The sequence below is a fragment of the Sorex araneus genome, chromosome 2 (genome assembly GCF_027595985.1).
Source record: "Sorex araneus isolate mSorAra2 chromosome 2, mSorAra2.pri, whole genome shotgun sequence".
Taxonomy (NCBI): domain Eukaryota; kingdom Metazoa; phylum Chordata; class Mammalia; order Eulipotyphla; family Soricidae; genus Sorex; species Sorex araneus.
The window spans coordinates 117,991,358-118,009,356 of record NC_073303.1 but is presented as its reverse complement, the minus strand read 5'-3'; the positions used below and the strand labels follow the sequence as shown (position 1 = coordinate 118,009,356).

At 39.4% G+C, this 17,999-nt stretch overlaps 1 protein-coding gene across 1 annotated transcript in view; it reads right to left on the bottom strand.

Annotated features, from left to right (window-relative positions):
• NUDCD1 (NudC domain containing 1) overlaps positions 1-17,999 on the bottom strand; it is a 72,122-nt gene that overhangs the window by 24,112 nt on the left and 30,011 nt on the right. Inside the window, exons 3-6 of the mRNA XM_004607665.2 lie at positions 9,935-10,120; positions 7,461-7,641; positions 2,844-3,020; positions 1,246-1,450 (exon numbers count right to left, since the gene is read on the bottom strand). Of these exons, the coding sequence (XP_004607722.2) occupies positions 1,246-1,450; positions 2,844-3,020; positions 7,461-7,641; positions 9,935-10,120 (749 nt within the window). The remainder of the gene's footprint in view (positions 1-1,245; positions 1,451-2,843; positions 3,021-7,460; positions 7,642-9,934; positions 10,121-17,999) is intronic.

Sequence of the window (17,999 nt, the reverse complement as noted above, 5' to 3'; positions counted from 1 at the left end):
CTGCCCAAATCCACTTGTACTAGCTCTTTCACCCTTATTTTCTTAGTGATGTCCATGGAAACCTTAGTTTTGATGTAAAAAAATCAAATTTTTATATGTTTGTTTTAATGAAGTATAAAATGTATTATGTATTTGTTTTTAGTGTCCTACACATAATATTCTTGTCTCACAAAATAAATATAAATAGCTAACTTAAGTATTATTATAAACAACTTTGAAAGATATACTAACTATATTAACTATTCTACATATATTTAATCACCACATATATCTTTGCACATGTGAAGTTTTATATATATAGTCTCCAACAAGAATGTGTCATGTGTGCAAGACCAGGGTTGAAAGAAGGCATCTCACAGTACATGCATCCTCTTACCCTATTCTATATCTTAAATTTTACGGAATGGGAATAAAGGGGCCAGAGTGAAGAGTACAGCAAGGAGGGCATTACCCTTACACGCTGCTGACCCAGGTTCGATCCCTGGATTCCCATGTGATCCCTGAGCAACACCAGGAGTAATTCCTGAGAGCAAAGCCAGGAGTAACCCCTGAGCATTCCCTGATGTAGCCCAAATCCAAGACACAAAAACAAAACCAAATAAAAGAATGGGAAAATCTTATCTAGTAAGTGGACTTAATAGGAAAAAATTATTTCTATTTAGTTAAAAAAATGCAGTTCTATCTACTTTTAAAAATGCAAGCTCCCTATTATTATTGGAATTACTCTTGTGCTCAAAGCTTGTAATAAAAAGCCCTCTTACATAACACAAGCAATACCAGCATTTCTAAGCCTGACTTCTTTTTCTTTTGACACAGAAACTGGACTTTTAATCTGTCTTAAGTAAAATCATTAGCAATACAAATTGATCTATGATAGCACTCATGTGATCTATGATAGCCCTCATCTTTGACACAACCACTATAGGTAGAATAAAAATATTAGCTGGAGCAGTCTGTAGCACTGTCCTCACATAATTCATCGATTTGTTCCAGCGGGCATCAGTAACGTCTCCATCGTAAGACTTGTTACTGTTTTTGGCATATTGAGTATGCCACGGGTAGCTTGCCAGGCTCTGCCGTGCAGCCGGGATACTCTCGGTAGCTTGCTGGGCTCTCCGAGAGGGACGGAAGAATTGAACCCGGGTTGGCCGCGTCCAAGGCAAACTCCCTACCTGCTGTGCTATCACTCCTCCCCAGAATAAAAATATAAATGAAATTTTAAATATGGCACAACTATAAAAATACCTATTATTCTCTTTAATTATCCACGTACTGCTTTCATGATCAACAGATGAATAGAGGTTTCCATCCAAAATCCCCTGACCTTTCACAACAACATTAATGTGGTCAGGCAGAAACTGTACTTGAATGTCCTCCTTGGTACTGTTTCCCGGAAGTGGTATTGTTACTGTCAGATCATCTTCCGTCTGTTGCCAGTAATACAAAGGCTCTATTGAGAAAAGAGAAAAGCATTTAGTAAGAATTTTCAGAACAGAAAATAAAGTAACAATATGCTCAAAAGAACAGAATTTATTCAAAAATAGATCTAATGGGTCTGGAGAAAACACAGCAGATAGAGCACCGACCTTGTACATGACTGATCCAGGTTGATCCTTCTGGCACCACACTGGGTCCCCTGTGCCCCAGCAGGAGTGATGCCTGAGCACAGAGCCAGGAGTAAGCCCCAAACACTGCTGGGAGTGCCCCCCCCACACGCTGCACAAAAATATTTTTCTTTAAAGGGATCTTAGACATAAATACGATTAAGAGCCGTATACTTTTATAAGATTGGGGAAAATGTTTTTTCAAATATTTACTTTATGCAATTTTCAAACACTTCTTAAAAATTATTTTTAGAAAGTAATAAATATGTAAAACTAGAAACAATTTATTTTAAATAGGGTGAGTTGAAAAAAACTAATGTGTGTAACTGCTAAATGTTATAAAAAGTTCTTCAAAGAAAATATACTCTTCTCTGGTTTATTAAAAATATGAACAGGGCTGGAGCCATAGTATAGTTGGTGGGGTGCTAGCCTTGCACACAGCTGACCCCAGTTTGATCCCTGACACCCTATACGGTCTCCCAAGTCTGCAACTACGGTCTCCCAAGTCTGCAACGAGTGATCTCGGAATACAGCCAAGTGTGGCCCCCCAAAAAAAACAAAACAAAGTAAAAACAAATATAAACCCATGAACAATAATGATAACAGGTATGTTCCCTTAAATATTTCTACAACATATTCATTCTGCATAAACAGCTAAGTTCTTTTTCATCCTAAAATATTGTCATTCATTCATTAATTTATTCAAAGAAAGTGATCATGCATACATGGAAATTTCTTCGGGTTAAATAAAATAGTTATGAATATTAGAATACCTTGTAAAGAAAAACTTTTGTCTTATTTTAAAAGGTTAATGTCTATAATATTGGCATTAAAGTTATTAAATATTAAAACATGCTGACACCTCGAGTATCAGGAACAGTATCCATTCAAGAAGTTTCTATTAACATCTACTCAAGTACGCTAATAAATAAGTAGTTTTATACTGTATTTTTTGTAAAATAAAATTTTTGACATAAGCACTATCCTTTACAGAAGACTGTTTTTGGAAATGTAAAGAAAAAACTAAGCACCTACTGAACCGGTAATACCTGTAACTTATCCAAAAAGTCAAACTAAACACATATATAACTTTTTATATTTTGCAGGGGGTGATGTGGGGGGTTGTGGGCCACACCCAGCGGAGCGCAGGACTTCCCCATGGCTCTGAGCTCCATGCAAGGTGCTAGGGAATTTATGTGTTAAGTATACATACATTATGAGGACTGAAAGTAAAATCACCTTTGATTTTCTCTGACATGATTTCATCCTTGTTTTCTTCAAGATCTTTGCCAACAAATGTGAAGGCCTTATAGGACACAATCATGAGGCCATTCCCATCAGTCTCGATGGCAGCATAATGAGGGACTGACTTGCCACGGAGAAGGTCGCGCCTCACAATGTCATACTTTTTACTATCTGTAAGAAAATATTTTAGGACAAACATGAGAGAGAGAGAGAGAGAGAGAGACAGAGACAGAGAGACAGAGACAGAGACAGAGAGAGAGAGATATTAGAGTCTGCCATAGAGGCAGGCTGTGCGGGGGGGGGGGGGGGGTTGGGAGGGAACCTGGGCCACTGGTGCTGGGAAGTGTACTAGTGCAGAGATGAGTGTTCGAGCACTGTATGACTGAAACCTAATCATGGACAACTCTGATTTAAGGGTCTATCTCACAGTGATTAAATAAAAAAAGTAAACAAAAACAAAAAAAAAGCAAAAGAAGAAAGTTAGAGAATGAATTTTTTTCCCATAAAAAAAATCATAGGTTTAAAAAATACACTATAAAATATTCTGAAGATACTTTTATATGACATACAACTAAAAAGGGACATTATTATAAACCTTTTCACAGTAATAAAAAATTTTACAAGCCTACTTTTCTGTGAAAGTCCTTATTGTAGAATTCTGGGTCTGACCGAGTTTGCTCTGGATTAAACTGTCCGATGTGGCTGGCCATCCTGCAGCTATTATTTCTGTCAATCATGAGATTCAGTGCTTAAGTTCAATAGCCACATGGCACAGTTCAAGCACCAAAGAGGCACGCATGGGTAGCTGCAACCACACTGATGGACACATCTATGGACCTTGTCCCTCTTGAACAATTTTGCAACAAGATCTAGCGGTTCTCAAGATCTTTAATGGATTTACCTGAAATGCCCCTTTCTGAAGGATCGACCTTTTCCTGAACTGCTTGTCAGCAGGTATAGGACAGGAATCTTTCGGAAAGAGCCACAAGTTGAAGATATGATGAACAGTAGGGTATGGGCTGGTTTTCTGTGACCTTTCTCTGACACAGCTCCCTTTCAACCTTGTTTTCTTCCTGTGACTTGCACAACCCCCACCTTCCGGTTGGCCCCCATCAACTGTTCACCTGAGCCCTCTCTAACACCCTGGGGATCCACAGAATCATATGGCGAGGAACACTGGGATAGATTATGTCTGCTTGTTTTAGCTACTACAGTGTTCTTAAAATATGCCTGATTGAAATTAGTTTCATATACAAATATACTGCTACACTGTTGTTTCTCATTAAGTTAATTTATTTCACTATAAAAATCGGTTACCTTTTAAAAAAGTATCCAAGTTTTCTAACTGAATCACTATCTTTATTTATATAGCTACTCTATTAACGTGAGTTATTTGTAATTTTCACAGTTGACAAAAATCACATTCAATACCATGAGTTATATATAAGAATCCATCACTATGTTCTAAATCCTCACATCCTATAGTCACATGCTAATTTCATTTATATTTAAGGAGATATTTCTTTGAACAAACTCTTATTCATTCCTTATCAGGTAAGTACAGCATAAAATGTTCTAACTGCCTCCAGAGACTCAAATTTACACTAATTTATGGGTTAGCTTTCCAAACATATGCAGAAAAAAAAATAAACAAAAAATGGGAAGGTACAAAATAAACCCCATAAAGTTAGTAAATGCTCAATTAAAATTGGACTTTTCTTCTAAAATTAAAAAAAAAAAGTCAATATCCTTAACATGTACTGGAGATATGCTCACATTTTCCCACTTATCTAAACTCAAAATATAAATTAACAAACATTCTACTCAATACAGCTTACCAAAAGACTATTGTGATGTTTATTAAATTTTTAAAAATGATAATTCAATCTTAACACATAATAATGGGAAGAGGAGAAATAAGGCAGTTAAGAAAAGGAGAGCCACAAAAAGAAGAGAGGAGGAAGGAAGGAAGGAAGGAAGGAAGGAAGGAAGGAAGGAAGGAAGGAAGGAAGGAAGGAAGGAAGGAAGGAAGGAAGGAAGGAAGGAAAAAAGGAAGGAAGGAAGGAAGGAAAAAAGGAAGGAAGGAAGGAAGGAAGGAAGGAAGGAAGGAAGGAAGGAAGGAAGGAAGGAAGGAAGGAAGGAAGGAAGGAAGGAAGGAAGCGAGGGAGGGAGGGAGGGAGGGAGGAAAGGGAGGGAGGAAAGGGAGGAAAGGGAGGGAGGGAGGGAGGGAGGGAGGGAGGGAGGGAGGGAGGGAGGGAGATAAAGAAGCAATAATGCAGAGAAAGGCAGTAATAGAGCTCAGCAAAGTGTCACTGAGTTCCCAGGCAACCTGAGGGTCAAGCTACAGCTGTCTCAGACCCAAGCATCTTAGAGAAAGAGGAGGAGCATGTATGATGGTGCCGCCTTAAAAATACTGAGTTAGGCATCTTAAAAAATTTAAAGCTGCTTTTATAATCTAAAGAAGGAATCTGCTAAGTGCAATCTAGGCCTATTTTTGTATAGCCTGAGAGCAAGAGGAAGATGTGTATTTATTTAATTACCTCATTTAGATTTTGGTTTTGGGGCCTCACCTGGCAGTACTCAGGGCTGATTCCTGGCTCTGGGCTCAGGGACAGTATGGGATGCTGGGGATTGAACCCAGGTGGGCCGTGTGCAAGGGATATGCCCTGTCTACTGCACTATCGCTATGGCCCCTAAACTTTGTATTTTACATGGTTAAAAATGCATTTGAAATATAAGTCGAATTATACAAAATTTCTATTTTAGCACCCACTGATTTTACTGAAACACATATTGTCACCATCTAGCCTGAACACCCAACATCTAACAGAAAGTTTTTAACTTCCTGTATTCCTCTTGATGGAACTACACAGGCAAGAATACAGTAAACATTTCAAAGAACAAAGTTTTTTTTCTGGAAAAATATTCAATTTCTCCCCCCGACCTCCCAGGCCATACCAAATGGGGCTCAGGGCTTATTCCTAGCTCTGTACTCAGGGATCACTCCGGTGGGACACAGGAGATCAAACCAGGGTCTATCCCGCCCCTTAACCTCTTAATTATTCTGATTGTGCACATGTGCACTTTAACTGTGAGCATGTATAGGCAGAGTCAAATATAGCTTGTAAAGTCAGAGAAAGAGAGGTCAGAGAGGGAGACTGAAAGCATGCTCATTTTCAAGCAAAAGTGAAAGCCTCTTTAAGAAACCAGTGTTAATATCTTTTATCAGACTGCAAACTAGCAGCTATAATAAAGAAATGGTTTTCTATGGAGCTCAGTGATAATTTAAGACTGATGAGTTAATTAAGTTCATAAGAGCTAGCAAGGAAAAAGAGGGTCATCATGGAAACAAGCTTAGTTCTCAAATGCAATAAAAAGAAGTTGGTGAGTCATTAGACACTAAGCTCTGGCAAGGACATATGAAGGAAAAAAAATTTTTTTTTTATTTATACCTTTCATTCAATAATCCTAATATTGAAGATATATTCTACATATATGATTCAAAATAAGAACAGACCACAGGGTGCTTAAGTAGGGTTTAGCCAATACAATCTTTGCACAGATTACTTTAAACGGAACTAAACACAGAAACTCCAAACCCGAAAACACTGGGTAGTAGTAAAAGCAGACAGATTTTAGGAAGGAGTCATTACTTGGGAAAAACAAATACAACCAAAGATATCACAGGATAAGTAGATTTTTTGTCTGAAGACAAGTCACAGTCAATGCTATGTGGAGTGACCAAAATAGAGAATATCTTTGGTCCTTCTCATCACAGAGAACCTGGTTCAGGGCAATCCAGGTGCTGGAGAGGAGGTGGTGGCATCTTAGATGGAAGAGAGTCATAGAGGACGCATTCGCAATTTCTGTCTACTCTGACTGAACCTCTACTTGACTTCTGGACCACCTATACATTAGACTCTAGTTCTGAGCCAAGAAGTTAATATATGAGTGACCATCCAAGAAGTAGAGTTTCTGGTTCAAAGACAGTCAAATCAATTGCTGATTAGACTATTTTTAAAGAAAATAAAATCTGGGAAAAAGAGATTTTTAAAGTCTGAGTTGGAAGGGTGACAGTTTCAACTAGACCAAGAGCTAAGACTTTCAGGCTAATAGCTGGCAGTTTTACTAAGGGCAGAAACAAATGGCAAAGCTTAGTCTGATTTAAGACATACCACAGTTGTGATTCACGGAAACAAAGGTATTTGTTTCCATCTTGGTCATTTAATTTATACTTCAGTTATATTTATACTTCAGTTATATTATAATACATAATTTTTATTTATATGTGTATGCATACATCTACATCTACATTTGGAAGAAAATAACTATTTTATATATTAAAATATGTACTTTATGTCCTTTAGAAATTATAGAAACCACCTTCTATGCAAGTCTAACTACAGAAGCTAGTTATTCCCTTTCAATAATCTATACCTCATGAGAAATTAGCTATGGATACCCATGCCATTGGGAAACAGATTCTAGAATCCTAACACTAAACCATTCTGCTAGACACAAAAAAAGTAAAGAGTATTTACATCAATGGCTTTCCGTTTCAAAACCCACTGAATGATGTCGACTACTACAGAAAGAGTTTTCTTGTTTTACCTTTATTTTTCTGACTGACAGTGACCCACTCCAAGGAAACATAGAAACCACTTCCTTTCATATCCAGTTCCTCTCTCTCGATTCGAAGAAGAAGGGTGGCTATTGAATGTTCTCCAGCTTTCAGCAATGAGATACTGTGAATTATTATAAAAGGTTCCCCAAGTTCTTCATTAAACATAATCTACAAAAAAAGAAACAAACTCAGAAATGTATATATGACATAAGTGCAGATAAGAAATGAAACATAAAATTATGATAATCCAAAAATGTGGATACTATTTACTAAAGGAACACAGAATGGATGAAATTCTTTAACCATAACATTATGATGCCGTGTGACCTAAAGCATAATAATGATTTTTCAAACGCTCATCTCTAGAGGAAAAAGCCTTTAAACGGTGTAGGTTCAAATAACAGTCCTTGGGAAAAAAAAAATAACCAAAAAATGTTTGAGAGAGAAAACTGGTCAATACTATTGGCTCAAAACCAAAGGAAACAGGATATCAAACAATTTTAGTTTTAAAACTAAAATTTCCAATTTCATAGGGAAAAAACTATCAAGTGAAGAATACACGATAAAAAAACAGGCCACAAGAAGGTCAATATTTATTCTCCCTTCTTTTCCTCTATCTCATAGATGATATATTTTTGCTTTCTTCATCTGGTTCCTGGATATTCTACACAAGCACAAGTGGATGCATACAACTGCTGCATGTGTGTGTGTTTATGTACTCATCTGCTTTTTCCTGTTGTTTTGGTTTCTTTCTCAGTTTTCCGCAAGTTTACAAAGGCAAGAGTCAAAGAACTGCAGAATAGATCAGTATTTTATTTCTCAAAAACAAAGCCTTTTTCTGATATTTGATTTATTTGGGGGCCACGCACAGCAATGCTCTGGGGCTACTCCTGGTTCAGTGCTCAGGGCACTATGCTACGGAACAGAATCTGAACCTCCAGCTTGCAAACTATTTGCTTCAGCGAACCCAACTATCCCTCTGACCTGTGTTGTTAGCACATTTTAAAAGATAAAATTCAACCGATTTAGTAACAAAGCTTTTTGTTTTGTCTGTCTTGAAGCCATGCCCAGCAGTGTACTCCATGGCCACCTGTGACTCAATGCTTGGGGCTTAGCGCTCAAAGTACCATGTGGTGCAGAGGATCAAGCCGAAGCAGAGCATACTGAATGCAAGGCATGCCCTCGAGCCCACTGAATTGAACGTTCTCGATCTCTCTAATCCATAAAGTTGCTTTTTAAAAAGCAATCTAAATATCAAACGCATAAAAATCTTTAAAACAATGTTCACACCATAAAAACACAATCCAAAATAGTCATATTTTATTAAGTACAAAATAGAGGCATTTTAAGACTGATTTCTTTTTCTTTTTCAGGAGTGGCATTGGTTTGGGCCACATGCAGCAGTACCCGGGGCTTGCTCTTGTCTCTGGACTCAGGGATCACTCCTGGCAAACTCGGGGGACCATACGGAGTGTCACAGATCAAACCCAGGATGGCTGTGTACATAGCAAGAACCCTACCTCCTGTACTACTGCTTCCTGTATAAGAGTGATTTCTAAACATCATTTTTAAATGAACGGAAGTGATAGTTTTAAAAACAGAATTAGCTGAGAAATAAATAAACCATACTGGATAAAGAATAAAAATCTGTTCTTTAAAAGAAAAATCTCGATCTGTAATTACGTCGTATTTATTACTTGAAAATTTATCAACTAAAGGGCCAGAGAGATCATATAGCAGGGTAGGGCATTTGCCCTGGGCGTGGCCAACCCAGTTCGATTCCCAGCATCCCACAGGGTCCCCAGAGTCCTCTAGGAGTGGTCCCAGAGAACAGAGACAGGAGTAATCCCTGAGTATCACTGGTGAGGCCCCAAAACACACAAACATTTATAAATGGCAAGTATTTCTGGGGAGGGAGGGGAAGGTTGCAGCCACATTCAGCAGTGCTCAGGACTACTCCTGTTGGTGCCAGGGAAGAAGTCTGCAGTCGGCCAGACACACCCAGCAGCTCTCTGTGCCACTGCTGATATGCACCACCAGCATCATGCTGAGAGGCAGTGAGCTGGGAAAGCAGGCAATCTTCTTTTCCTTCTTTCCTCTTGCCAGCACTTCACACCTCAGGCCTGGGTTTGATGCCTGCGCTGCCAAGAAGCCATTAAGCACCACGGTGGGAGCAGCCCCGAGCTCTTTGGGCACCACCAAACCCTCCCCGCACCCCTCCACCCAAACCAGAATTACACGGAAAACAAACCAGAATTAGCCGGAAATCAGAAAGAGGACTTCTGATTTCATTCCCGGAGAGACACAGAAGAGAGCCCTCAATAAAACACCAAGATGCCTCACAGAACCAGCCCGAAAATGTTTATATTTCTAAAAAGGGCTGCGAAACGTTCTGGCCTCATTGATGCATACCACACCTGCCAATCAGCTTGCGTTACTAGCGTATAGACCATGCTCTCACCTCCCATTTCTCGGAAGCGCTGTTTCCACGTTCACCGGTCCCGATGAGGTAGAGTCGCCCAGTGCCGTCAGACAAGGTGACCCAGGTTGGGGACGTGAAATGGACAGAGGCGCTCAGGCGATTGTCGTAGGCCGTGAGATCCGTGGGAAGCCGAAATACCTCTCGCGGCTTTCCCAAGGCGGTGTCCTGAAAGGAGGCATGCATTAGAGAGGAACCCTGCCCTCCTGACCCGATGGCACCCAGAATAAATGCAGGCAGTGCCACGCTCACATTTTTGACAAGAAAAGGTCCTCTGGGCTCTGGGCATGAGATGACCCACTGAACCACTCGCAAAAAAGTACGGCAGAAGAGGTGGCATAGAACATTCTGAACCAGGAAAGGTCTCATGTTCTCTTATTAGCTTTTGGCCTGCAACTGGTGGACCCACAGGAGGAGAAACCTTCCTGCAAATAACTAGGGTTCTGGGAGGTAATCATTTTGTGATTCTATCCCTCAGATCACTGCGTCCTGGCTGGCAGCTTGGCAACATCTCAGAAGAAAACTTGGATAAAAGCACCTGACACAGCACTCTCTGATGCCCGCCCCTATACAATCCTAGGAGGTGATATCTGTCGTTCCAAGGAACTGGGTTTTGAAGGAAGTTGTTACCAACAACAGATAGTTAATAGTAATGTACTCTTCATCCTTCTCTTGTATTTCAAGTTAATGGCTAATATTTTTAAATTGGAAAAAACACGGCACATTCTAAATCAGCCAGAGTTATGAAAACACTACATTTAGACAATTAAAAATGTATGTTTTGCTAATACAGATTAAAAAAATTTTTTTAATCCCTGTGACTTTCGGGGCTGGAGCCATAGCACAACAGGTAGAGGGTTTGCCTTGCACTCGGCCCACCTGGGTTCGATTCCCAGCATCTCATATGGTCCCCTGAGCACCGCCAGGAGTAATTCCTGAGTGCAGAGCCAGAAGTAACCCCTGTGCACTGCCAGATGTGACCCAAAAAAGCAAAACAAACAAACAAATAAATAAATCCCCATGACTTTCGAAGTTGTGAAGTTACTTGAGCTTCAGGCACAGACAATGTTCAATACCCAAGCTTCACCTGCGCCTCCAGTTCCCCTCCCAGCTGCCCCCAGTCGGCCTCTAAGGGAGACACTTTCAGCTTTTATCCCCTCCAGTGACCACTTCTCTCCACCGATGTCATCCCGAACCCCTCCCCACCTGTCTTTCACCCACTTCCCCCAGAAACCACTGTTTGTTGCCTCTGGACAACTGTTATTTCCCTACTATGTTTCTTTCCATCCCACACATGAGAGAAATCAGGCAATGCAGCCTCCCTTATGCTACTGTATCTCTGTCCTTACATTTTAGAGCTATAAAAATGGGCTGCATGATTAAATGTTACATAAAGAAATGTTTAAAAGGTCTGTACTCATATTTTACTGGCTTATGTAATTTTGAATTAAAAGATAAATATGAGATGACAAATACAGCTGGCAGAACATTTATAAAATGATTAGTGATACAAAACTCATTAGCAAAAATAGAATTTTATCCACATAGTAATGACTAGCTTACCAGCAATACACATTAAGCTTGCCGTGGGTTTCAGTCAGCATATCATACACAGGGAATAGAGAATGGCAGTTAACCTAAGCAGTAATGTGAATACCAATGAATGAAACGTTTCTGGAAGTTGATATCTATGTAGGAATTTAAGAAAGGACATGGAATTATCAATTAGTGTAAAATAAATGTGCTAATTAACAAATGCTACAGGGTACAAGGCCTTTTGGGAAAAAAATCTCTCACACCATGCACAAAAGCATTATCCAATAGATCTATTATCTATATGTTTTAATGGAAATATAACATCATTTAGAATATTAATAAAGTTTTAAGAGTACTAGGGATAAGCATGCATCTCTAAGCAAATGAAAGATACCAGGTCACAGGGGAAATATATTATTTCTCCACAAATTTATTTCTGCCATGAATATAAAGTAGGACTATTATTCATGACATATAAAGATCCCTTAAAACTTAAGAACATGATATGCAAAATGAGAAAATTGCAGTTTAAAAAAGAAAGACAAATGTTTAAGCTCAAAAATACATGAGTTAAGGTGAGATACTGTCACTGTCACTGTCATCCCGTTGCTCACCGATTTGAGTGGGCACCAGTAACGTCTCTCATTGAGAGACTTATTGTTACTGTTTTTGGCATATCCAAAACGCACGGGTAGCTTGCCAGGCTCTGCCACGCGGGCTCTCCAAGAGGGGTGGTGGAATCGAACTCAAGGCCTCGTGAAAGGCGAACGCCTAGCCCCTGTGCTATCACTCCAGCTGAGGTACAGCTATCAGAAAAAAAATCTTAAATATGTATGTCTATTTTTGGCTAAAATGCCCTGTTGATATTGGTAGCAATAAATGATACTGAAGATCAAGATAAATCAACTGATTACAAACCAAATTCTATAATGCCTTAAATGCCTTTCGATACAACTCAGTTCAAGGAACTTATAATATCTGAATAAGTACACAAATGTCCATGCAATAGGAATATTCATGTCACAAAAAACATGAAAACCTGGGGCTGGAGCGATAGCACAGCAGGTAGGGCGTTTGCCTTGCACGTGGCCGACTCGGGTTCTAATCCTAGCATCCCATATGGTCCCCTGAGCACCGCCAGGGGTAATTCCTGAGTGAAGAGCCAGGAGTAACCCCTGTGCATCACCGGGTGTGACCCAAAAACCAAAAAACAAAAAAAACCAAAAAAACATGAAAACCTGTGCCAATAAAAACCGGGAAACAACATAGCTGTTTATCAGTAGCGAGTAAGAAAAATGACCCCTGAGAAGTGGGTCCAGCTAGCAAGCAGCTGGGAGCACTGAGGTTTGCTTTGAGCTATGTTCTATTGGTGTGCGTGAAGCATCTCACTGAGCATAAAATAACTGACAGGAACACAGTGGAACGGTGATGAGCTACAAGAAAAGGCAGCACTGTTCCCATGACACCTGATTCGGATGAACAGGAACACTGCTAGAGCCAGGAGCTGGACCCAGATGCAGGCTGGTGTGAGGGCATACTGCCCCCTGTGCTCATTAAGCGAAAAGTCTAGTGGAGTCCTTGGACCTACTACCATACCTGAGTAATGCCCAATCCAGAGCAAACCAAGCCTCACTTCCCTAAAACTTGCCTCAAAGGAACCTAAATCCAAGATAATCCAGTAAATCCACTCAAATAGCCTCTCACTAAGTCACTCCAGTTCCCCAGGATGCATATTCACCTACAGAATGGAGTAAATCCTACTGGCTTCACCATAGTTGTAACATATACTTAGCATCTTTGTCAGGAGAGCACTAGAATGGCTAATTATTAAAATTCTATCCTCCTCTGGATACCAAGTAACTTAATGCATTGATGTAGACTTTTATAAAAACCTGACATTAAGAAGATATCCAGAAGGGCCAAAAAGTACAGTGGGTAGGGTGCTTGCTTGCACTCGGCCAACCTGGGTTTAACCCCCAGCATCCCATGTGGTCCCCCAGCAGCACCAGGAGTTATTTTGAGCGCAGAGTCTGGAGTAACCCCTGAGTATCACCAGGTGTGGCTCCAAGCCCAAGCAACTGTAGAGTGGGGAGGGGGAGGGGAGGAAATGAAGAGAATGCACTGCATGAATTCATACATTTTGAAAAAATTAAGTATGACAGCACAGAGCAGTAAGTATTGACACATATGGTGTTGGTCTGCTTATAAAAGTAATATAAAACAAGTAACAAGATAAAGCAACAATGTAGAAATCAGATCAAAGAGAGTGGGACTTCTTCCAAAAACATTTGTTTCCAAGTAAAGATCTGCCCCCTACACACCCTGCAGTATGAGCTAGTGAGTCCTTATTAAGAAGTCAATACTCATCATTTCAAACACAAGTGCTATGGTCATTTTCCTCCAAGGTGACACTTAGCTGGGAATGCTACAAATATGGTAAATAATAAACCCAAAAGCATATGGGATGATTAAGATATTCAAGTATACAAATGTGAAGGCAACTTTTAATTAAAATACATTGAAGGATAAAAAAAAAAATATTTCCCTTAAGTGACAGTTTAAAGGAAGGCAGACTGAATGTTCCTGATTTTTTAAATCTAATTCTCAAAGAGTTTTAATTTCAAATAGACTGTGCACAATGAAAGTTGTTTCTGTAGATATTAAAATCATTAGACTGTTTCTGAATAACTTCCATTGACAGTCTTGCAAAGCATCCTGTCGTAGTAAATTTTTATGTAACTAGCATCTATAATACCCAAGTCCTACATGATTATTTTCTTCTTCCATACAAAAAAGGTTAAAATACCATGTTTCTAGGAACTGAAAATCATTCTGAGGTAACATTTTATAGCTAATTGTAAAAAGAATCTAAAACACTGAAAATTTACTGAAGTACTATAATGTGTAAGCACTGTGTGAGATGAGTCCTTTTTCTTTTTGCTGACTCATTTCATAATTATCAAACAAAAAACTGATATTATAACTCCCTATTATTATATTGACCCTTATATCGTTATTATCATATTTTATACACAAAATTCTTATATTTATCATTATTCAGGATAATGCTTACTATTGTCTTTTCTTTCCTTTCTTTTTTCTTTCTTTTCTTTTCTTTTCTTTTCTTTTCTTTTCTTTTCTTTTCTTTTCTCTTCTTTTTTGCTTTTTGGGTCATACCTGGTGATGTTCAGGGGTCACTCCTGGCTTTGCTCCTTGAAATTACTTCTGGTAGTGCTCAGGGGTCCATATAGGATACCGGGGATGGAGCCTGGGTGGGCTGCGCACAAGGCAAATGCCCTACCCCCTGAGCTATTGCTTTGGTCCCTTATTATTGTCTTTAAAAGATGAAGAGCTCTGTTCAAAAAGACTGAATAATTTCCCTAGAACTCCACTCCTGGAAAACGGCAGTGGATTCAAACCCTAGTCACGCCTACTCTCTTAGCCCTGAGCAGAAACCACATCCCAAGCTTTTCTAAGCAAATGATCCTTAATCTCGGTGCAACAGCCCCCCAAATTCACTATGAATGAAATACCTCAATCAATATTTATTCAAAATAATCAGTGTTTATTCAAAATAACTATAATCAGAGTTTATTCAAAATACACACAATATTTTAGATTCCTGCAGCAATAATACAGTGAAAAATCATATTGTATACAAGACACTAAATAAAAAGTAAAAAAGTATTAATATGCAAACTGCATTTGTATATTAGAAACATAAAGACAAACTCAAAATAAACATTTGGAGAATCTTGGTTATGCTATAAGGAAGCAAGTTTTGAACAAATATTGCATTTTTCTAATGCATACACATTTGCAGATAAGTACTGGTTTAAAGAAAAATGACTAAGCAAGATTAAAATTAAGGATGTGATTTACTTGTATTATTATAACTTGACATTTAAAAAATTGCCCTTTTAAGGGGCAGTGGTCTTTCTCTTGATAAAAAGACTTTTATTCAGAAGAACATTTCCTTTCTCCTTCCTTTTTTCCCCTAAAGGTTTAAGAAAAACATTTTAAATTATTTGTAACTTGAGTGAAATGTCTTGACTCAAAGCTTTAGATAAAGAGACATATATAGAGGAATTTAGTTCCAATTTTTCTTTAGAAAGACAATTAAAGTAAACTCGACTGTAGGATGTAAGCTGAGATTCAGGTGTCTAGAGATTAACACACTAGAATATCTGAGCTGGACTAAATAGCTATGATCTGTAGCAATGTAGCACTGCTGTCCCGTTGTCCTGTTGTCCATCGATTTGTTCAAGCGGGCACCAGTATCGTCTCCATTGTGCGACTTATTGTTACTGTACGCCACTGTAGCTTGCCAGGCTCTACCATGTGGGTGGGATACTCTCGGTAGCTTGCCGTGCTCTCCGAAATAGGGGCAGAGGAATCGAACCCGGGTCGGCCGCATGCAAGGCAAACGCCCTACCTGCTGTGCACAGTTACAAGTAGAATCCAGTACTCTGCATTATATCTTTAAGAGCAATTAAAAAAAAATCAAAAACAATAGAGGATGGCGCTCTTCTCAAGCAGCAGAAATTAGTCTTCAGTTATATGGGGGGAAAATATGACAGGGTTTCCTAATTATTAAAAAACTGATTGGATTACTTTAAAATAAGTCATACTACCATAGCAAACATGACAATGAATGAAGTACTAAAATTCAAACATAGATATTTTTACAAAAACATTTTCAACTTCCTAAAGAACGTTTTCTCACAAAACAGCAGCTGAATGAGAATTGTAAATCCACAAATTCTAACTGGAAATTGTTCATCTGTGTTGAACTGCTGCCACCTGCTGGTTCCCTGCGGCAAAGCCCAAGGACAAGCATAAATGGATTTTCTTCCTTGGATATTACCATGTACCTTGAATACAAAAGTATGCTTAGACCATATCTGACAAGGGCATCTGGGAATCAGTTGCACAAAAATAACTCTTCCTCCGGGATTTATGCATGTGTGCTTTTGACTAAAAATAAAATAAAAAATTCAGACAGTAAGATAGATTTTTAGAAGACACGTTTATTGCCAATGTGTAGTCAATACCACCATCCTTTAACCATCCTCCAATATAGACGTTTAAAAAACAGGTCTTTTCTTCTTTGCTATGGATGAGAAACAAACAAACAAAAAAGTAGGGCATTCTTTATCAGTGCTTTTCAACTGCCAGTCCACAAAAACGCTAATACTTCATTAAAGGCTTAAGACTTAACGGGTTAAGGGCTTGCCTTTCTTTATTTCTGTTTTAGTGATCCATGAACTATTTCTGTAGCTTTCACTGGCTCATGGGTATAAAAAGGTTGAAAACCACCATTCCATGCCATGGGTATACAGTTTCCCCAAACTTGGTCTCTGGGCCACAAGCAACATGAATCTTGAGGTGCTTGACAAAAATGCAGATTCCCAGACCACGACTGACCCTGACATACTGAATCAGAATCCTGGAAACAGTGACCTGAAATTAGATTTTGCTTCCGTCAATCCCATCAACAGCCAACATCCAGAGACTTAAAAGCAGGCTCCCAAAACCTACTTCTCCCTCTGAGACAAACTAGCAAGCTACTGAGAGTTTCCTCCCACAGGGGACAGCCTTGCTAGCTTCCCATTGGTGTATTCATATGCTAAACCCAGTAACAAGCTGGATCTCATTCCCTGGACCCTGAAAGAGCCTCAATGTGGCACCATTGGGAAGGCCAAGTGAGACTGCTGGAGAAATCAATGATCAACAGGATTTGTGATTCGTGATTCTGTCAATCACTCTGAGTGATTCTCTTGTGCAGTACAATTGAAAACCAGAGACAAACGTTTAATAAAGGAAACAGAGGACTAACTGCAAAGGCTGCAGAAGTGTCCATGTCAGACAGGTCTCTGGGCTGAGACCTCAGGAGCCTTCCTGGGACAGGGCAGGCTGAGTTCCTGTCCTGAGTGACCCAGGTCCCCACCACACCAGACTTCCTCCACCATGTAAAGCCAGCTACGACTAATGTCCAAGAGACACCAAGCAGCAGAATCACAACACAGTTCCACAGCTCCTAGACCACGAAACCACGTGACACCTCCAAATTCCACAACAGGAAGAGTCCAGAAGGAGCACAGCAAATTAGATGAGACAATAGCAAAGATGTTCGTTCACTAAGATCAGTGAGCAAAAACAACACAGAGGGCTTAACTAGCACCAAACAACTCGGTATATTCTCAGATAATGGCTTTAGGAGGACCACTGTGAGGAAAAAACAATTTTCACAAATTTCCTTTCACTGAACTGGATTTTGGTAATGCCACTGGCCATGTTGTAACAAGCAATATGAAGAAGGCAGGCGAAGGGGCGAAGGGGCCTTGCACACACCTCATAGCCCATCCAGCACTGGAGTCCATCACCTAGCACCAGGGTGATCTATAAGGACTGAGCCAGACCTGAGCACAATCAGGTGTGACTCTCCCAAAGAAAGAGATAAAATTGAAAAAAAAGAAAATAGAAAATTAGTCTATTTTATTAATAGAGG